This window comes from Lytechinus pictus, chromosome 13 (genome assembly GCF_037042905.1).
Source record: "Lytechinus pictus isolate F3 Inbred chromosome 13, Lp3.0, whole genome shotgun sequence".
Lineage (NCBI taxonomy): Eukaryota > Metazoa > Echinodermata > Echinoidea > Temnopleuroida > Toxopneustidae > Lytechinus > Lytechinus pictus.
In genome coordinates, this window is record NC_087257.1 from 18,367,883 (window position 1) to 18,390,640 (window position 22,758).

Consider the following 22,758-nt stretch of genomic DNA (forward strand, 5'->3'; position numbering starts at 1 on the left):
GCTCAAAGGGCTACGCATGCGATCGTAGATGAAGTCGGTCATTGACACACATTCACAAAATTACTCGCACTTTTTGAGGACGTAGCGATCTAGACATTGGAAAGTATGGAGTACATTTATCAATTTTATCGATGTGAATAAATCTTTAAACTGTAAGTATAAAATGAGATTGAATTTAAATCATTTCTTTGACCTTTTTCATCAGTACTTGCCTTTCTGCTTCAATCGCAATTCACGCAACCGTTACGGCTGTGTGGCCGCGCTGGAGCATTAAATAGACATGAAAGTGGTGCATTTAGCAGCAATCTAAGCTCGTCGATATTGATGTTTTCGATAGCTACCGCGCTCCGCGCGGGAGGGGGGACACCCCCCCTCCCGAACCCTCCCCCCGTGCGTGCTTCGCACGCACCAAGGCCGCTGCGCGGCTTGCGTTGCTTCGCGCCGCCAAGCGTCAGAATGAACCTGGCGAGAACGTTGCTTACAAAGAGTTACGATTAATCCGCTCAATCTCAACTTTATGGAAATTCATCCACACCATAATTTTTTTACAGGAATTTGCACAATCTACTTGGTAAACAAAGAGAATCACACTGAATCTTCAAGAGAACGATGAATGTATGAATGTACATCATATCTAGAAAATATTTTTTCACAAACATGCATTTTAGATGTTGACGTTGCTGGCCGTCCATAGTTGTGATTGATTGGATCAATCGTAAGTCTTTGAAAGACGGGGCCCAGAGGATCTAGGTAACAGAAAAATTATATCAGGAACGTCCCACTTATTAACAGGGATTTGCATGTACATATTTGATTGCATTGTCCAATATCATTGTTTTTACCTGTGCTGGAACCCATCTCCACTGCGTCTGATACTGCGGTGCAGTCTGAATAAGAAACAGAACAAAAATCATGATTAAAGTGGTGCTTTATACACTGGTTGAAGACAGATGCCCATATTCTGTATTATATTCAGATATGACTTAACACTTGGTGTAATGTTGAGGTTCAACTATGGAGGGCCAAACGTGACACAGATCCTTGTCACTAGATTATCAATTTATATCATCACATTTGGCAATCAAAGCATGGCAAAACATTTTGAAATTATATAGATACAATAGTGTTCTTCAGCATAAAATAAATTATGGAAAATATCCCATCAATAAACTCATGAGAGGCATATGTAAACAAATATTTGACATTTATAGCTTCCATAACTTGAGCACAGACTTAAAGGGGAAGTCCACCCTGACAAAAACATTATTGTAAAAATAGCGGAAAAAAAGTAAAAATATTGCCGAAGGTTTTAGGAAAATCCACCAAGAAAAAAAAAAAATATTAGGATTTTAATTATTTGATTTGTGACGTCATATGTGAGCAGCTTTACTACATATCGTATGGTAAAAGATCAATGAAATGTAATTTTCTCAGAAAATTGAAAATGGTTTTTACTGTACCATCAGTATAGACAATAGACAAGTCATTTCACACCCGTTTCAAACAAGAAAACAAAAATAGGTCATCACAAACCATTAAAAAATTGAAGTTTATACATTTTATATTACATAACATATGGGGCAGCTGCTCGTTTATGACGTCACAAATCAAAAACTTTAAATTCTAATTACTTTCTTAACATTTAATGGATTTTCCTCAAACCATCAATATTTTTCATCACTTTTTTTGCTATTTTTACACAAACTTTTCTTCAGGGTGAACTTCCCCTTTTAAACCGTAGGTTACGCAAAACCTGTGTTAAAAATACATGCCACAGTCTTTGCCCAACTAAACATCAACAAATTTTATGCCATAAAACCCTTAACACAGGAAAGAAAAATTTAATTAAGTGGGAAAAAATTACTGCCCTAGAAATGCTGGTCCAGAACTGCACATCAACAAATTTGTGTATTACACCAATTGACACAGAGAGGGAAATAATCAACTATCAACTACTTCAAAGGTATGAATACAATACTTCAAAGTCCCATTTTACAAAGAAACATGATTGATCTGATCAATTTTTCACTGTATGGAAATCCATTAACGTCATTAATTTTTGTATGGGAAATTAGTAAAATTTCCCTTTGGAAACAAAAAAGAGTGCACTACATTGTCAAGACGACAATGGATGTATAAACACACATCATATATAGAAAACATTTTGAAAACACATGCATTTGAGATGTTGATGGCTTTCCATAGTTGTGGTTGCTGAGATAGATCAGTTACAACTCTTTGTAAGACTGGGCCCAGTTATGCTAGTAGAACAAGTGCAGAATATAAATCAGTTCACGTACCTGTCTGACTGGCTGTGGCTGTTGGAAGGCAAACTGTTGATGCTGATTCGTCATGTAATGCTGCGGACCGGGAGGGGGCAGCATGAATGGGACGGTGTATGGTGCATACTGGGGCTGTAGGAGAAAACAAACAATTTAGAATGGATACATTTCTTGTGGAAGTACTACGAACACTAACTTTGATCTGCAAAATGTGCAATGGATCGACCCATGGTCCAAAATATGAACTGTCTGCCCACCCCAACCATACGGCGATTGATTTACACCGGCGTAAAACAATGGAGGGGTTATGAACAGTATACATGTATGTGATTTTGACACATACATGTACATCTCACTATTAAAGTAATGCAATATACCATGCCATACTTCAACAAAAACAACTCAAGGGGAGCCTTTCATCAACATTTTTGTCCGACAAGTTGTCATATCTGACAAATTTCCTCCATTATTTGCTGAGAGGCACTGTTACTATGGAAACTGTCAGATAAAAACAGGACTTGCTGAATAAAACGTCTGACAAATCCTTTCATGAAACATTCCCAAGTGTTCGTTGCCTCACGTCTGAACAACCCTAATATCAAGAGGTAATTTTCCAAATGGTGGGAAAATTAGTATTTATTCAAAGGAAGCACTCTTATCACCATATAATACCCATGTTTAAACAACCCTTATTATGAGGTAATTTCCAAACTTGTGATTTCTTCTTTCTGATTCACAGAGCATTTTTGGTTGAGCACTCTTTGCTATTCAAAGCCAAAAGGTCAAAGGTCACCAAAGGTCAAAGGCGGGAAAACATTACCTGTGTCTGCTGTGGATGGTGGTGGGTAGCTATCGTTGTCTGAACCGGATGGCTGGCCGACTGTACATCACCGCCGGGGTTGAAGTACGCAACTCCATTATGGTATGTATAGCTGTATGCACCGCTCGGTGAGTGGAACACCATCCCACTTGGAATAAGGGCTGGATCTGCAAGTTGATCAGAAGAAATGTTCACAGAATTTCAGCGGGGGGGGGGGGGGGGGAGGTAGGGTGGATTAAGATTAAACTAGGAAGACATACTTTGAAATCATAACGAGATATTGCATAGAAAGGAAACACACGAAAATTTCCCATTGAAAACATGGATGCACCATCAAAAATTGCTATCTCAACCATCAACACCACTATCATCATCATCATCATCATCACTACCATTATCATCATCACTACTATTATCATCATCATGATAATCATCACCATTATCATCATCACTACCATTATCATCATCACCATCATCATAATCATGATCATCATCACCATCATCATCATCATCACCATCATCACCATCATACCATCATCATCACCATCATCACCATCATCATCATCATCATCATCACCATCACCACCATCATCATCCTATGAAATTGGCTCCTGCGACAAAACCCACATATTATTAAGCCAAACATACACCCAAACTTCAAACTTTCATCCTTATTCTAAACTTAAAACCCTATCACAGTCCTAACCTTCACATTATGTCTTCGAGATATTTAAAAGCTGAGGAGCGATTGTCGTAGGAGCAAATATCTTGTTACCTATCTAACATCACCCAAGAAAGTAATGCATTCTTTAATGCTTGACAACTTTTTATCATTACAATACTGAGCCAGTTCGAAAAGTATTATCAATGCAAATGTCCAGTCACTACATCATATCTAAAAAATTATCATATAAATATTAAAAACAGACGAATTCAAGCTGCCTATTAAACAGTTTGCCAAGCACATTACAAGGGCAACATGCAGTAAAATCTACTCTAAAAAAAAATGCAATAAAAATGCTGTAACTCACCCACATCTTTGGGGTATTTGATAGGCTGAAAATGAATGAAAACGGTGAAAAACTTGTAAACAAACTAATCTGCAAAGACAGAAATTTCTTTAAAGCAGGAAAAATAACAAATTTCAAAAGAGGTCTATCTACAGAATAGTACTTAAAGTAACTTGTATTTGGGCTTATAAAGCATTTTCAGGAGCAAACATGATCTTAAGTTTCAGTTTTAAAGTTCATGAAAGTCGAAAAACTGCATTACATTCAAAGCAAACAAGAACAAATTTCACAGAGTCCAAATTACGGTTCTGGAAGATATGACATTTTCAATTTTCAAAACATATTTCAGAGTCAAAAGAAATTGTATCAACATATTGTTTACGAGTGCAACAAAGATACAACTTTTGAAGAAAAACTAGAACAGTGGAATAGCAAATTGACACGAAATCATGAAAACAATGCTTCAAGGGCAAAGACAAGACTATAAAGAAGAGGGCACTAAAACATGAAAATAAACGTGAGTGATGGAGAGCTAAAAGAAACGTGCATACCTAAAATCATGCAACAAATCTATTTAAAAGAACCTCAAAATTGCACAGTCCTCACCTGTTTTCTTATTGCTTGCCCAATGTTTAGCTTCTTCTCCTTGAACACTAAACTGTTGGCCTGGAAGTGAATAAGGGGGAAATTACTATTGTACATGGTATATTAAAAGCATTGCTTCCACATTAATTCAGAAGCGTTTGGAGGGGGATGAATAATGATGAAAAAATTCAACCCCCAAAATGAGATAGAAACAGCAATTAAAGGAAACCAAAACCCCAAGAAGAAAAGCAATCTCATTGCAAAGAGTAGAATGAGAAAAAGAATTAAAAAAAAGTTTCATCAAAATCGGTTATGAAATAAGCAAGTTACGGGAGTTTGAAAACTCTTGTTGTACTTACTATGGGGATCCTCAAATTGGCAAACATGCTTCAAAATGGCTGATTTTGTGGACAACTCTCCATTTGTTTTGTACACAATTTTTCAGATTTTCCTCATTATCTTTCAAATTGCATCTTGCCTCCTTCTGAGCACAACATATGTCATGGGAAAATATAATTCACACCACATATGTCAAGATCAGGAGGAGATAATGTCAAATATGTCAAATAACAGGGAAAATCTGAAAATTTGTGTACAAAACAAATGGAGAGTTGTCCACAAAATCAGCCATTCTGAAGCACGTTTGCCAATTTGAGGATCCCCATAGAAAGTACAACAAGACTTTTTAAACGTCCATAACTTGCTTATTTCACAACCGATTTTGATGAAACTTTTAAAATTTGTTCCTCTCATTTTACTCTTGGCATTAAGATTGCTTCTCTTCTTGGGTTTTGGTTTCCTTTAAGATAAAAACAGCAGTAAAGCTAATAGTAGTAGTAGAGGTAGGGGTTAGTGGTAGTAAATGATGATGACGATGACGGTAATGACGGTAATAACGATGATGGTAATAACGATGATGGTGATTATGATGATGATGATAATGATGGTGATTATGATGGTAATGATGAAGATGATGACGACAATGATGATAATGATGGTGATGATGATGACAATGATGATGGTGACGATGATGATAATGATGGTAATAATTATGATGATGATGATAATGATGGTAATAATTATGATGATGATGATAATGATGGTGATGATTATGATGATGGTGATGACAATGATGATGATGATAACGATGGTAATGATTATGATGATAATGACGACAATGATGATGATAATGATGATAATGACGACAATGATGACGACAATGATGATGACAATGATGACAATAATAATGATGATGTCTGTTTTAATAAGATTTTGACATGATCATAATAATTAAGACAATCATGAATCATCATTATCACACAAAAAAATATATATATTATCATTAATAATTTAACCTTTCTGCATCGCATTCTTACGTGTTCTTTTAGTATTCTATGTGCTTCCTCTGCAGTCTCGAATGTGATAAAACCATACCTGAAAAAAAAGAGATGAAAACTCTGCATGATAAGGGGAAATTGAAAACAATCACTGCGAGCTTTTAATAATTAAATCCTTTCCATTTCAGTTTATAGAAAGAAAAAAATTAAATTCAAGCGATTGCTCCTAGTACTGTTCAAAATATGAGAAAACCTGAATACAAGTCCCCAAATTTATGCAAACTACTAGATGTAAGTCCCACACACGAGTACATAGTACGCATTTGTTTCAGTCACAATAATTGTCTGAAAAAAAAATCATTCCAAAGACACCAAACTCTAATTCTCCTGTTCCTCCAAGACAACATTTCCATATTACACTGTACTTCAGACAATATTTCTTCCATAGGTCCAGTTCATGGCTTGGATCCACTATCATAGGGCTAATTTTTCTGATTGAATGCAGGTGAATGCGATTTATGATTATACCGGTATTACAAATCAAGTCTGCAATAAATCGCAAAGTGTTGTGTTACTGGGCGCTGTAGGCTCTGGGCCCAGCCAAAAAAAAGAATAATTTTATATTTTCAGGGGCTACTTTTTTCAAAATTCATTTGCTGAATCAAAGTGATTTCACATTCTACTGCCTACAGCCTGTACATGTAAATCAGGAACATTGAATTTATAACATTGCAGTGAAAGGGGATTTTCTGAGGCTCGTTTTGAATTTTCCACGGCTCTTTTGAGCACTTTGGGGGCGAATTCATCCCGAGCCCCCAGTGTAATTATGTCCCTGCCCTGGACTAATTCTAGCTCTAAAAGAGGGGCTGGATTTTCATTAATCTAAGACAGCTGATTTAGATCTCTGACCACAATGGCTGCAAGAATTTATAAATGACCACATTGGCTTGAAAAACGAAAGTACAGCGAAAATAGGTCAAGTGCATGCACATGTACATGTAGTTATTCCTGATGACAATACCTCATGCCACATACCACATGTAATATACATTGCGGTTATACTGTATGTGTATATGGCTCTACCCTGGTACCATTGAATTAGTACTGATCAGTATGCCCAACCAATCATGGTATCACATACAGGTCTGGGCGGAGCTGTGACAGATAAACACAGCTGGTTTTAAAGGGGGATATCAATATCAAGCATTGATTCTCTGGCTCAATTTAAAAGACAAGATAGTTTTGATAGGGTAAATGTAGGAGTGGACCTAAAAAAAAAAGAAGACAAGTAACAGACTTATATTAGCTTGATTTTCTGTAATTCAACACGAGTGAAACAAACTTGCAGTAAAATTTTGTTGTAAACTAGTGCTGTAGCTGCACGATATCATTTTTTAAAAATATAATATCATCTGGTTCCTTATCACCAATATCATCATCTCTTGAATAAAAGTTAAATGACTATCCATAATAAAAAGGTTCTAATGGTCCTGTCTTTGGTTATGGCTTTGAATGGTATATTTGTATTAAAGAGGTAAAGTTGAATGTCAAGTTTTTTTTTCTGATCGGTCCGCTCTCGTGTAAAAACATGTAGTTTGAAGTACTTCCCTCTCTCATTTCAAATTCAAATTTCTTATTTTTATGATTCATGATACATGTATTTCATTGTAGCATCATTTATTTCTGACTTGCTCTAAAAGAGAAATATGAGCAATTTTTTCTTAGTATCATTCAAAGCCGATCACTTGATAATAAATCACAAAATCCAAGTCGATTTAATAAGATCGCACTGTTATCAATATGAATAATAAACAAACGGGAAGCAAAACACTGCGAGTCAGGTCAAATTTTTTTCCCTTCATTTTTGAGGGCTACTCTTCACTCTCACAACTTACCTAAATCTGCAACATTTGGATAAGCTCTAACATTGCAATAAATGAGGATTTTTTTTCCCAGAAATCTTTTTAAAAAAAAATTCCATGGCTCTTTTGAGCCAAAAAGCCCAGAGCTGTGTTACCTATTCCCTGTCGTGAGTGAATGTGTGTGATCAATTTTCTTACAATAGAAGTAAGTGACTTTATAACAAATTGTGCTGATTATTATTACAGATATGAAAAAGACAAATAGCCATAAACCATCAGCGGAATATATTCAAATTTCAACAGATAATCTTGCTTTATAGATCATAGACCTACACCTACTAGGTCCATGCTTACATGTAGATGACCCACTGAGAAAACAGGGGTCTCCGTCTGTCTGTACGAATTAGATCCTCAAGCTGCTTTGACAGCAGAGACAAGACAAGGGAGAGGTCAATGACCTATCGTGGCATTCTCCAGACATGTTTTGGGCCTGCATACTTTCTTAACACTGTGTACATGCAAGGGTAAAAAGTGCATTCATATAGGCCTACATGTAGCAATGAACTCCCTTTTGTACAAGCAATGTGGAGGTGAACACAGAATGGATACATTGTATTGTACTACATGTATGACACATCATTACAGATACTAGTACGGTATACAGATGCTGTGTGTCCGGACAGTTTTGTGTATCCATAGAAAACAACAGTTCGAACTTGAAAGAGTGCTACTGCCAGGGCCAAGTTACATGTATAGTACCCAGTTGTTATGTGTCCGGACAGGTTGTGTGTCCAGATGATCAATTTTAGAAAGTCATTTGGAAAAATTTAAGCGCAGTTTCATCAATTTTTAGTTCAAAATGTTAAGAAATTTTTATTATAGAGAACAAAATAGAAGATGATAACAACTATTAAAATTGAATTCATATTGTTAGTGTAATCTAAAGACAAAAAAGAAGGCTTCAAAAATACAAAGTGTCCGGATGCCCGACTCCCCCCCCCCCCCCCATCCTATATGGCTTATTTCTGGGCCCCCACTTCATTTTGAGTTGTTACTATGGTAACTTAACCACTGTGGCAACTACCATGGTAACACAGCTTTAGCAGCCAATCACGACCAAATCTTCACGTAGTTAGCATAATTGCGAAAGTCTTTAAAAATGGCCCCTGGCAACCCCACTCTTTCATTTTAAATTAAATTTGTCTTCCATGTTCACACTGTCCTTTTATTGCTATATATGTATGCGCTTTGTTAAATAAAGTGATAAACTTTTTTAAAAGTCATTTGGTAAAATTGTGTTTGTTAACATAAAACACAATCTACATTTGCTTTTCATTTCAATTACCGGGTACATTTTTTTGTGTGTATGGGCCACTTATCATGTTTATGTTTACATTAGGTCCAAAACATCAAATAACAATTTAAAAAAGTTCTTCTTAAAAATATTAAAGAACAACCTTTGGCTATATCCAAGCTCAAGGGGAAAATCTTAGTGCCCGGATACCCCCCCCCCCATTTTAAAGTCAATACATACATGTACTGTCTGTGACTCATTCTATTTTTATACATGATCATCAAGTATAAGGTTACAGTTGTTTTGAATGTGATAATGTACTGGAACTATATACAGTAGTCAAAGCATACAACGCAGCTACGTATAGGCCTACATGGATGTTACAGAATGACGCATCTCCATGCACCTCCAGTAACGTGTACATGTACATGACCTGTGCAGATTAGAAAGCTGTGTTGATGAAACAAGAAGGGGGGGTATCCATAATGATATACATGTATAAACATGACTCTTTTCTCCGACATCCTCTGACCACATTTTCCCCATTCCCCTCTGTACAGGCAGCATTTTCATTAAAATATTATTGGGAATTTTTAAATGAATAGGAAGGTGGAGGGGGACTCTGTTTATTACACATATTTTCATTCAAGAAATAACAAGCTGACAATAATTCAGCTCAAGAGAGAAGCAGAGTTTAGGCATCAGAATCCAAGTGGAAGATTTTTTCAATGCACTGGATGAAAATCAAGTGAAAAATGATGCATTTTCGCCTTATTATTTTGGGGATCACCTTAGAAACAGGAGAAGAATAATCAAGACAAATTACGCTTACCCCTTTGACACTCCTGCTCTGTCTGCGATAATCTTTGCCTCTTTGACGTGACCGTACGCCGAGAAGAAATTCCTGAGCTCTGCATCGCTTGTCTGCTGAAAAAACACAACACCAAGATGGAGTTAGTAAATTAGATGATTGAATAGACTGTCCCCAGAATGATTTACACAATGCATGGTAGTGGTGTTGAGATTATGGTGTAAAGTGTTAAGTGTTGGTGTTAAAGCCTTTTTTCAGTTTTGTTCAACGAAGCAAAGCAAATAATAAATGTGTATCCTCAAACCTTCACTAATACTTTTTATTATTTTTTCTGCTATTTACGATAAGGTGTTTGTCAGGGGGATCTTTGCCTTTAAAAGTAACTTGAATACATAAATGTACATGTACATAACAGGTTAATATCTACTATAGATAATATACATGTACGTACCTGTGATACATTTTGACATGCATACACAGCATGTTTAGTATACAAAATTGTATCAAAGGTCAGTTCAATATGGAAGTGTAGGCTACAGTAACTACCTTTATGGCTCAGGGATATTTCCAGTACGGTATTTGAACTAGCACATCAATGATGTGGAGCTCATCTGGCATCTCGCAACAAAATTAGACACAATTTTTAATTTCAGCCCAGTTGATAAAGAAAATTATATTGGTGACATAAATTGCGGAAACAGTATTGAAATTGATGAAGAAATGACAGAGAAGAAGCATATTTTTTGTGATTTATGAATAAATTTTGTATGAATTAGCATAAATAATTTTCTAGTCGGACGCAGCGGCGGCGCAACGAAGCCAAATCCATACTATCCTCCGAACTCTGTTCGGGGATGCAAAAATGAAAGTCCATATATTATTGTTCGAAATAGAAATCTGAAAATAAAAATATTCTGAAAATTAATTTTGCCCAATTGATCATGGGCCACTGTGCAGCTCTGGATTGACGAGGCTCTATCCCTTAAATGTTGATCACTAAAATGGTAGCAGCAACTCCCATCTTTTTTACACCTCTTCGTCTGAGGTATGAGGTCTGAGGCTGGGGTTTGAACTCCAGGTTGTGGGACGGACGCTCTACTAACTGAGCAAGAACACCGGTTAAACCGGGCTAAACAACATCAACAACAAAAATAATCATGGTAAATTCTGATGTATGCTATTAGTACTTAAAGCATTCCATCTGCATGTACATGTACACTACACACATGTACAGTAGCCAGTATGTTTGTTTCTTTTTTTGTAAAGGTTTTTAAGCAATTCTTTCTCAGGACTCAGGAGAGAAGAAAAAATGGAGGCAAATAATCCAGGTACAGTGTATGAGGGCAATTTTAAGAAAAGATGATCCGCCAGATACTATAGATTTTGAGGAATTTCATGTTGAGATTAAAAGGAGTTATCTTGTCAGTAAAAAACCATCATTGTAAAATTTATCAGACAGTAAGGGTCTGCAATCAAATATTTCAAGGTACATTTACATGTACATGTACAATAGGGTCTAGAAACAAAGACTATTTTATACACAGCGGATTACACTTCAAGGTCAAGAGCTTGTTCATTTCATTTTGATTGATGTTGCCTTGCACAGACAGATTCAATGCCTCATCACACCAAAACATTGGACATCACCCACTCACTATAACATACATGTAGGTACACTCACTATGAGGGTTTGAATTCCATAGCATACATGTATAGACGGGTCAATATATGGTTTGACCCGGAACAAATTGCAACAAATGATTTTTCAACGGTATTTTGTACTATTTGACCTCAGGAATAACATACTAAAAATCTACCAAAATCCGCATCCGGAAAAGTGGTTATTTTCAAGATGGCGTCCAAGATGGCCGTCATTCACTAAAAGTGGATATAACTCACTCATTATCCACCCTAGAATCCTATTTGGATTCATATTCCATGATCCAATGGGTAAAATAATTTATTTATACAAGTTAGAGTGAATATTAGCACTCCAGGGTACCAGGAAAATCCAAGATGGCGCCCAAAATGGTTGCCGTAGTCTAAAAAATCCACAATTCATCTATTACTTACTTAAGTGGCTTTAATTTGGTTTCCATTCGATTGTTTTAATGATGAAGTAGTACGTCGGGACAAGTTACAAGGGCAGCCAGTGGTATGGTGTGTCGAAAAATACAAGATGGCTTCCAAAAATTGAGTTTAAAATGGCTGTTAATCCTTAAAATGGACATAGCTCATATCACATCCACCTGAGAGACATGATTTTGATGTCTAGACCATGGTTTCAATGGTCAAATAATACATTGTGGCAAGTTACAAGGACAGTCAGTGGTCCGGTATGTTAAAAAATCCAAGATGGCTTCCAAAAATGGAGTAAAAAATGCTGTTGCTACTTAAAAAAAAAACCAGAAAGTCAAAAAGGGGCCTAAGCTTTCGATCCTAGCAGAATCTTCGTCGGAGGCAAAATGACAAACATATAAAGTGGAACAACCATAATATAGACCACAAACAAACTACAGCAACACTAGAAACAAGGAGACAAAAGGGGCATTAGTGAGTAGAGAAGACCAATCAGGTTAGTGAAGGGGATAAAAGAAAAGGGGTAGGCAGACACAAAGGGAAGTTAGTGTAAGTAAGGCCAGTAAAAGACCTCAAGCCAAGAGGGATTAAAATAATGAGGCAGGCAACATCAAACAGGATCTGGAACAAAACAGTGATAATGGGATGAAAAACAAGAGAATTAGTGAGAGGTGGGTCAAACAGGTTACAAAGAAAGGCTTAATAAACTGGTGCATAAGAGTGGGGGGAAAAAAGAAAAAGAATGGGGAACAACTGATAATGTGCAAAAGACATATAAGTATATATGATAAAGCATTAAACAAACTAAGAGAAGAAGGTAAGTGTAAATATGTATCTATAAGTGATATGTATATAAATATATCAAAAAAAGAAATGTATATGAAAAAATATATAAATACACATATGGTGTAACTGATATTGTAATCCGCTAGGTGTGACGGGAAAAAAACATAACACTATATAGTAGGGGAAAAAAGAAAAAAAAAAAAAAGAGAGGAAGCAAATTGCCTAAAAAGGTAAAAGCAAATATAGAAGGGAGGGGGTGTATTATGAAGAAACCATAGTATACATGTAAATAAGCAAATGTGGTAAATCTAAAAGAGGTGAGTGGAGAAAAAACAAATATATATATATATATATATATATAATAATTATTATATCGCCTGAATAAGGAAGGAAAAATTGGAGCTGAGCTTGTATGAGATATGGGAGGAAAGTAGAGTAAGAAACTATAATGTAACTATTCAAAAGAGCTGAGGGGGAAAAAATTATATGTATATATAAATTGAAAGTGGATAGGAAAGAAAAATCAGTCGTTCCCCTCTTGGATGTTCAGGCCATGAGGTTGGGTGGTGCGAAGTCGTCTCATCCAGAGCTTCTCCCTGCTAGTACGGACTGAGTCAGGACGGGTACCTAAAGATTCGATGCCCTGTAGCATCATGTCAGTGATGGAGTGGTTGGGGAGGTTAAAATGGCGGCCAACTGGAGTGTCCAGCTTTGCTGTGTTGACGGTGGATCTGTGCCCGTAGAACCGTTTCTTGAGTGTGGTCTTGGTTTCCCCTATGTATTGTACCCTACAAACTCTGCAAGTGATGAGATATACAACATTAGTGGTAGTGCATGTGATGTTGCCCTTGATTTGGTGAGACATGCTGGTAGAGTTGCTGGTGAAAGTATCGCCCTCGTGAAGGTGTATTTCACATATGATGCACCTGTTGCTGGTGCATTTGAAGGTGCCATGCTGTATGGGAGAAGAATGGTTAGTGAGGGAGGGCACTTCAGCACGAACAATGAGGTCCCTGAGATTCGGTGGGCGTCGGTATGCTAGAAGGGGAGTATCGGGAACGGCCTGTTGGAGACGATCAGAAGTGTGTAAAATGTGGTGGTTATCAAACAGGATTTTGCGGAGAGGGGGTAGATTGGGATGGAAGGTGGTCACAAGCGGTATTCTGTCGGTGGTCTCCTTGTCACTTTTTGGTTTGAGAACTAAAAAAAAACCAACATAGTTTGTTAAATATCCGGGAATATGATTTGTTGTGCCTATACCATGGTTAAATGGGTCAAATAATAAATTGGGATAGGTTACAAGGACGTTTGGTGGTCAAGTATGTCCAAAAGTCCACGGTGGCTTAAAAAATAGTATCAAATAGCCGCGATGGTATTTAAAAATGGACATAGTTATGTTTTATTCGTCAAGGGCATATGATTTTGTTGCCTATATCATGGTTTCAAAAGGCATAAAATTAGTTACAAGGACAGTCAGTGGTCCAGTATGTCGAAAATCTAAGGAAGCTTCCAAGAATCGGAGTCTAAAATGACTGCTGTTACTTTAACAAGTGGAATGCCTCTGGCCGTCTCACCTGCATCACGCGATTCAATATAGCAGCAGTGCTAATTTTGAAAACTACTATAACTCGCACAAGATGTTCAGTGATACTTGGTTACTCTTATTTCCACGTTTTATGAACTAGACCAATACACTTATAGAGATATGATGGCAATTCAACAAATACCCCCAACGTGGCCAAAGTTCTTTGACCTTACATGACCTTTGACCTTGATCATGTGACCTGAAACTCGCACAGGATGTTCAGTAATACTTGATTACTATTATGTCCAAGTTTTATGAACTAGACCAACACACTTTCAAATTTATGGCTGTAATTCAACAAATACCCCAATTTGGCCAAAGTTCATTGACCCTAAATGACCTTTGACCTTGATCATGTGACCTGAAACTTGCACAGGATGTTCAGTAATACTTGATTACTATTATGTCTAAGTTTCATGAATCAGATCCATAAACTTTCAAAGTTATGATGGTAATTCAACAGATACCCCCAATTCGGCCAAAGTTCATTGACCCTAAATGACCATGACCTTGGTCATGTGATGTGAAACTCATGCAGGATGTTCAGTGATACTTGATTAACTTTATGTATAAGTTTCATGAACTAGGTCTATATATTTTCTAAGTTATGATGACATTTCAAAAACTTAACCTTAGGTTAAGATTTTGATGTTGATTCCCCCAACATGGTCTAAGTTCATTGACCCTAAATGACCTTTGACCTTGGTCATGTGACATGAAACTCAGGCAGGATGTTCAGTAATACTTGATTAACCTTATGGCCAAGTTTCATGAACTAGGTCCATATACTTTCTAAGTTATGCTGTCATTTCAAAAACTTAACCTCAGGTTAAGATTTGGTGTTGACGCCGCCGCCGCCGTCGCCGCCGCCGTCGCCGTCGCCGCCGCCGCCGCCGTCGGAAAAGCGGCGCCTATAGTCTCACTCTGCTATGCAGGTGAGACAAAAATGGACATAGTTCCTTTAAAATCCACCTAGGATATATGATTTCAGTGTCCACACTATGGTTTCATGATTAAAATAATACGTTTGGACTTGTTACATTGATATGCAGTTGTCCAGTTTGCCTAAAACACAAGAGGGTTTTTTTAAAAGGAATCTAAAACGACTCATATCATTCAATAAATAATACATTCGGAAAAGTAACAAGGATGGTTAGTACCCCATTTTGTCAAAGAATCCATGATGGATTCTAAAATTTCATCAAAATGGGTGCTGTTACCAACTCATGAAACAATATGATAACTTGTCCCCATGCATTTACGCACCAAGATTATTTCTAACCTAGGTAGATATTTTATGTAACGGTAGTCACTTTAGAACCCATTATTAAGCCAACTTGGATTTCAAGGCAAAATGGATTGCTGCATATCATGGTAACCAGTCCCAAAGTATTGTTTGGCCCTTGAAACCCTAGTGTAGACACCAAAATAATATCCCCAAGGTGTATTTATAATGTTCTACATCCACTTTTAAGTAACAGCAGTCTTTAAGACCCCCATTTTTAAAGCCATCTTTGATTTTTTGACATACCTGACACCTGACTGTCCTTTGAACTTATCCCAATGTATTGCTTGACCCTGTAAACTCTAGTATAGACAGCAAAATCATACCTCCAAGGTGTATTTATAATAAACTATGCATACTTTTAAACAGCAACAGTCAATTTACACCCCATTTTTTGAAGTAATCTTGGATTTTTTAACATACAGACAACTGACTGGTCTTGTAACTTACCCTAGTGTATTACTTGACCCTTTTAAACCATGCTTTTAACACCAAACTCATATTCCCCAGACAGATGTTAAACAAACTATGTCCTTATGTATTAACATCAGACATTTTCTTACTCCATTTTTGGAAGCCATCTTGTAATTTTGGACATACTAAGCCACTGACTGCCATTGTCTTGTCCTAATTTATTATTTGACCCTTGAAACCATAGTTTAGACACCGAAATTATATCTCACAGGCTGATTTAAAACGAGCTATGCCACTTTTAAGTATCAACAGCCATTTTAGAATCAAGGTTTGGAAGCCAACTAAGGTTTTTTGACCGACCAGGCCACTGACTGTCCTTGTAACTTGCCCTAATGTATTAATTGATCCTTGAAACTAGTGGTTTAGACACCAAAATCACCTTTCCAGGCCGATATGAAATGAGCTTTGTCCGTTTTAAGTATCAGCAGCATATTTTAAAGACCAATTTTTGGACACCATCTTCGATTTTTGGACATACCAGACCATTGACTGTCCTTGTAAGTTATCCTAATATATTTTTTGACCCTTGAAACCAGTGGTTTAGACATCAAAATCACATATCTCAGTCCAAAATGAAATGAGCTATGTCCGCTTTAAGTATAAGCAGCCATTTCAGAATCAAATTTTAGAATCCATCGATGATTTTTGCACATACCAGCCCACTGACTTTCCTTGTAACTTGTCCCAACGTATTATTTGACCCATTTAACCATGGTATAGACAAAAAAAAATCATATTTCTGGCCATTGAGCAAACTATGTCGGGTTTTTTAAGTAGCAACAGCAATTTTCGACTCCATTTTTGGAAGCAATCTTGGATTTTTGAACATACTGGACCACTGACTGTCCTTGTAACTTGTCCCAATGTCTTATTTGACCATTGAAATCGTGGTCTAGACACCAAAATCATTATGTCCCAGGCGGATATGAAATGAACTATGTGCATTTAAATTATCAACAGCCATTTTAAACTCCGTTTTTGGAAGCAATCTTGGATTTTTGGACACACCAGATCACTGGCTGTCCTTGTAACTTGTTTCAATGTACTATTTCACCCTTAAAACCATTGAATGAAAAACAAATTTAGATGAATTGTGGATTTTCAGCCCACGGCAGCCATTTTGGGCGCCATCTTGGATTTGCCTGGTACACTGGAGGGCTTATAATTCTTTCTAGCCTAAATCAACTTTTGTACCCCAGACCATGGAATATAGAAAGAAATAGGATTCTAGGGTGGATTATGTGTCAGTTGTATCAATTTTCAGTGAATGGCGGCTATCTTGGACGCCATCTTGAAAATAACCACTTTCCCGGATGCGGATTTTGGTAGATTTTTAGTATGTTATTCCTGAGGTCAAATAGTACAAAATACCGTTGAAAAATCATTTGTTGCAATTTGTTCCGGGTAAGGCTATTTTTGGTCGTATATTGACCCGTCTAGTACAGGCCTATACACCTTGGATGATGTTTAAAGGGCAAATCAAGAAGTGCCGAACAAATATAAAAAATAAAATCATTGCGGGCTTATAATCTTGATAGACCGTACTCAGTCACTTCCACTGGCAAGTTAAAATTGGCAATATGATAATAAGGCAAAAGCGATTTTGTGTCTCACCCACTTATGAAAATAACCAGAAATATCGTGATTTGCGAGGGCACGCAACAGAATTGTATCGAAACTTCATTGTGAAATGACTGGGATGGAATAACACTTGTCATAAGAGCCTTGCACGTAAACTTTAATGTTGACCTGAAAATGACCTTTGACCTTACCATGTGACCTCCGACTGCAGCATAACATGCAGGTCGCCTGAGTACATCTACAATCCGAGTTTGGTTGAAAAGCGACTTACGGTTGCGGAGTTAGGTGTCATAAGAGAGTCTTGCATGTAAACTTTAACGTTGACCTGAAAATGACCTTTGACCTTACCATGTGACCTCCGACTGCAACATAACATGCAGTTCCCCAAAGTCCATCTGCCATCCAAGTTTGGTTGAAAAGTGACTTACGGTTGCGGAGTTAGGTGTCATAAGAGAGTCTTGCATTTAAACTTTAACATTGACCTGCATGTAAACTTTAACGTTGACCTGAAAATGACCTTACCATGTGACCTCCAACTGCAGCATAACATGCAGGTCCCCCAAGTCCATCTACCATCCAAGTTTGGTTGAAAAGTGACTTACGGTTGTGGAGTTATGTGTCATTAGGTTTGTGACAGACGGACAGACGACGGACGGACGACATTTGGATCCCTAAGTCTCGCCTTCACCTCTGGTGGGCGAGACAAAAAACAAAATCACTATCTAAATATGCAAATTGGCAAAATGTCAGTATGCTGTTTTATCATTAACTTTGACTTGTGTTACATATATGTCTTATTTTATGAAAATGATTAGAAATTACGGATTGTGGCTAGTTTGAGGAGCAAAAGAAGACAAAGTTGGAGCTTACGAAAGCTGTGTACATCTACATGTAGGATAGCAGTGATTGGGATTTGAACCTAACAGCTTCTGTTTGAAAGGGGAGTGTTAAAACTACAAGACCAAGATGCTTCACACCATTTCTTGGAAATCAAAACTATACTCACGTTAAATGCAATTCCACCGACGAATATCCTGTTGGGAATGATTGTTCCGTACCTCGGAGCGTTTGGTGCGCCCGTGACAGGGGAAGGGGCTTGGGAACTGGCTGCACTTTCAAGGGTTGGCTGCAATAAAAAAAAAACAATGGAAACATTGTTTACATGAGAGAAAGTTCTAGTGTTTCGGACCCATATACAAAAGAACATATTCATGAAATTGGCAAGGTGCAAAGAAGGGCAGCCAGAATGGTGTGTGATGACCATAGGCAAACCACCAGTGCTACAAAACTAATGCAGGGGTTGGGATGGGATCTCCTTTCGACACGAAGGAACGTTTCCATGGTCCCTATACTGCACAAGGCCTTGGGTGGACACTTGGCTGGCCGGTGTCGGACTATCTACACTGTATGTCTGGCGACTCAAGCTACCAGACGCACATCCGGTATATCCTTCATCCAGTAATCAACTCGCATCAACTGCTTCAAAAACTCGTACTTTCCACGCACCATCAAGGACTGGAATTCTCTACCCCCCCCCCCCAACATCCAGACAATCTTAGACTCCGATAACTTCAGAACGCATGCAACTATATACCTTCGCAACAAAGACTTACGCAACAAGGACTAATAATAAACAAGTACGCACTCCCAATTCCTCCTCGGTCGGTTCCTGATATGGGACGTTGGGGATTAAAGAAGAAAAAAAAAATAACATTGTTAATTTCGCCATACTCTTTGGCCTGATTTCACATAAGAGGTTTAAAATGTTTTAATATACTGTAAACAGAAGCCCTGGGGAGTGTTCAGGACACGAAGCACCTTGATAGTGCCTTCCACTGACAAATCTGCTCTCAGCCAATCAGATGCAAGGATTTCAGTAGCTTATAACAATACTCGGTGAGAATCAGTGACTATTTGTTTAATGAAATGCTCCCCTGGGTCCCGTTTCAACACAAAGGTTAGCGATTAATCGTACACTTGATTTTCCTGATTATACATGTACAGGGTATATATAGTCAATGCAATCAATTATAGAACAAGTGGAATGCCTTTGTCGGTCTCACCTGCATCACGCGATTCAATATAGCAGCAGTGCTGACTTTGAAAACTACTATAACATAATTATTCACAAAAAACACCATTCATATAACTACGTTCATTGATATTTGACCTTGATCATGTGACCTTAAACTTGTCAGTGATACTTGATTACCCCTATATCCACATTTTATACACTATATGATAATGATGAAATAAAAGATGACGAAAATCCATATTTTATTGTTCGAAATAGACATGAAATGAAATACTCCGAAAATTTGAATTGCCCAATTGATCGTGGGCCCGGCAGCCGCTGTGCAGCGCCAGATCGACGAGGCTCTATCTCTTTCATCAATTGAACGCCGAACAGGGTATCAGCAACTCCCATCTTTTAACGTCTTTTGGTCTGACGCGGCCGGGGTTTGAACCCCCGACCTCCCGGTTGTGAGACGGACGCTCTACCAACTGAGCCAACACAGCGGTCTATATCTATAAACTTTGAAAGTTATGACAGCAATCTAATAATTACCTCTAAAATGGCCAAAGTTAAATGACCTTTGACTTTCGTCATGTGACCTGAAATTCGCATAGGATGTTCAGTGATACTTGATTAGTCTTATGTCCAAGTTTTATGAACTAGACCAATAAACTTTCAAAGTAATAATGGTAATTCAACAAATACCCCCAACTTGGCCAAAGTTCATTGACCTTACATGACCTTTGGCCTTGATCATGTGAACTGAAACTCGCACAGGATGTTCAGTGATACTTGATTACTCTTATGTCCAAGTTTCATGAATCAGATCCATAAACTTTCGATGATATGATGGTAATTCAACAGATACCCCCATTATGGCCAAAGTACATTGACCTTTTGATCTTGGTCATGTGACCTGAAATGCGCACAGGATGTTCAGTGATACTTGATTACTCTTATTTCCAAGTTTTTTATGAACTAGACCAATAAAATTCCAAAGTTATGATGGTAATTCAACAAATACCCCCAATTTGGCCAAAGTTCATTGACCCTAAATGACATTTGACCTTAATCATGTGACCTGAAACTTGCACAGGATGTTCAGTGATACTTGATTACTATTACATGTATGTCTAAAGGCGACCGCACACCTTACGATTGGTCTGCCACCCGATTTCAGAATAAAACGTATAGAATTTGATCAATGCTAATATTGAGACTTGGAATATCTTACTGTGTAATGTTCTAAATCATCGTACGAATACCTATGTTCAAATCTGTGACTATGCTCTCATCCTTCTTAGAATAAAAGCAAATTTAATATCTAGTCGTAATGATGTCATAGCAGTCGTACCATTGGCTACGATTTGAAACTAATTTGGCCTTTACTCTAAATTAAAGGCTTGCAATCTTTCAAAATGGGTATTCTTTCAATTAATTTTAACCTCAAATAAAATGATATGGTCCATTCACATTTTCAGAAAATGAGAAAAATGTGATTTGTTCCAAAATCCGATCGCAAACAGTCGTAAGGTGTGCGGTGGCCTTAAGTTTAATGTATCAGATCCATAAACATTCAAAGTTATGATGGTAATTCAACAGATACCCCCAATTTGGCCAAAGTTCATTGACCCTAAATGACCTTGGTCATGTGATGCGGAACTCAAGCAGGATGTTCAGTAATACTTGATTAACCTTATGTCCAAGTTTCATGAACTAGGTCCATATATTTTATAAGTTATGATGACATTTCAAAAACTTAACCTTAGGTTAAGATTTTGATGTTGATTCCCCAACATGGTCTAAGTTCATTGACCCTAAATGACCTTTGACCTTGGTCATGTGACGTGAACTCAAGCAGGATGTTCAGTAATACTTGATTAACCTTATGGCCAAGTGTCATGAACTAGGTCCATATACTTTCTAAGTTATGCTGTCATTTCAAAAACTTAACCTTCAGTTAAGATTTGGTGTTGACGATGCCGCCACCGCCGTCGGAAAAGCGGCGCCTATAGTCTCACTCTGCTATGCAGGTGAGACAAAAATGTTTACGATCATTGCTAATAAAGCTTTGTGTTACAAGACCCAGGTCATGAGCTAGAATTATCTGGAAGGAACCATTCTCAAAGTGATAAGACTGGTTTGGATATACATCTAAGATTTTTTTTTTAATCAGCAAATTGATCAACTTCAATTTCACAATGAGTCACCTCTTCTTTACTGCACACAGGTATTCAGACATGGGACAAATATTCAGCCCCCAAATTCATTTTATTTTTCTTCATATTTTTATCATTAGCGATCTGAAAGGGATCTTACTTTTTTGCTGTGGAATCTATGGAATCTGTGGAGGCTATTGAATCTTAAAATCTTATTTTCCTCCTTCTCTTTAATCCCTTACCTTCATTTCTACTTCTTCCTTTATTTCTGTTTCTGCCGTATTTCCCGCTTTTTCCTTTTCCACTGCTTCCCTCTTTTCTATAACTGCTTCCCTTTTCTTCAGTTTAATCCACTGTTTATTGATCCTGAATTTCCTTCTTTTCAATCTTCTCCTCTCCTTCTTTCTTTTTATCTCCCGTCTCCTTCTCAGCTGTCTCAATGTCAGCCTACTACTGTAAATCCTTGCACTGCTCTGTATTCAAAACAATGGGACCAAGTCTCGTGATAACCCTTTTAGCAATTTGTAAATAGATGCTGATCATTTATCTTCAAAGAAGGATGAGGACCAGGCCCCGTTGCATAAAAGTTACTACCGGTACATGTATTATGGAAACTTTGCCATCCAATGGTAACTACCATGGTAACCAGGCCTCTACAAAAAAATAATTCGTCACTTGCCCTGTTGGGCAAGTGATGAAAAAATTTGCTTGCCCGATAGAAAAAACTGCTTGCCCTATTTGTTTTATTTATTTTTAATGACGGCACTACTCTTATTTTTAAAGGTCATACA

The 22,758-nt window shown here is 37.4% G+C and overlaps 1 protein-coding gene across 2 annotated transcripts in view; it reads right to left on the minus strand.

Annotated features, from left to right (window-relative positions):
• The window catches only part of LOC129275101 (protein boule-like), a 39,248-nt gene that overhangs the window by 9,736 nt on the left and 6,754 nt on the right, over positions 1 to 22,758 (minus strand). Inside the window, exons 2-10 of one of the 2 annotated variants that reach the window (XM_064109023.1) lie at positions 22,210 to 22,440; positions 18,798 to 18,917; positions 10,023 to 10,114; positions 6,074 to 6,131; positions 4,719 to 4,778; positions 4,134 to 4,158; positions 3,103 to 3,269; positions 2,301 to 2,414; positions 843 to 887 (exon numbers count right to left, since the gene is read on the minus strand). In XM_064109023.1, coding sequence (XP_063965093.1) covers positions 843 to 887; positions 2,301 to 2,414; positions 3,103 to 3,269; positions 4,134 to 4,158; positions 4,719 to 4,778; positions 6,074 to 6,131; positions 10,023 to 10,114; positions 18,798 to 18,917; positions 22,210 to 22,440 — 912 coding nt within the window. Of the gene's footprint in view, positions 1 to 842; positions 888 to 2,300; positions 2,415 to 3,102; positions 3,270 to 4,133; positions 4,159 to 4,718; positions 4,779 to 6,073; positions 6,132 to 10,022; positions 10,118 to 18,797; positions 18,918 to 22,209; positions 22,441 to 22,758 lie in introns of both variants that reach the window. The other variant, XM_064109022.1, reaches the window with a different exon arrangement.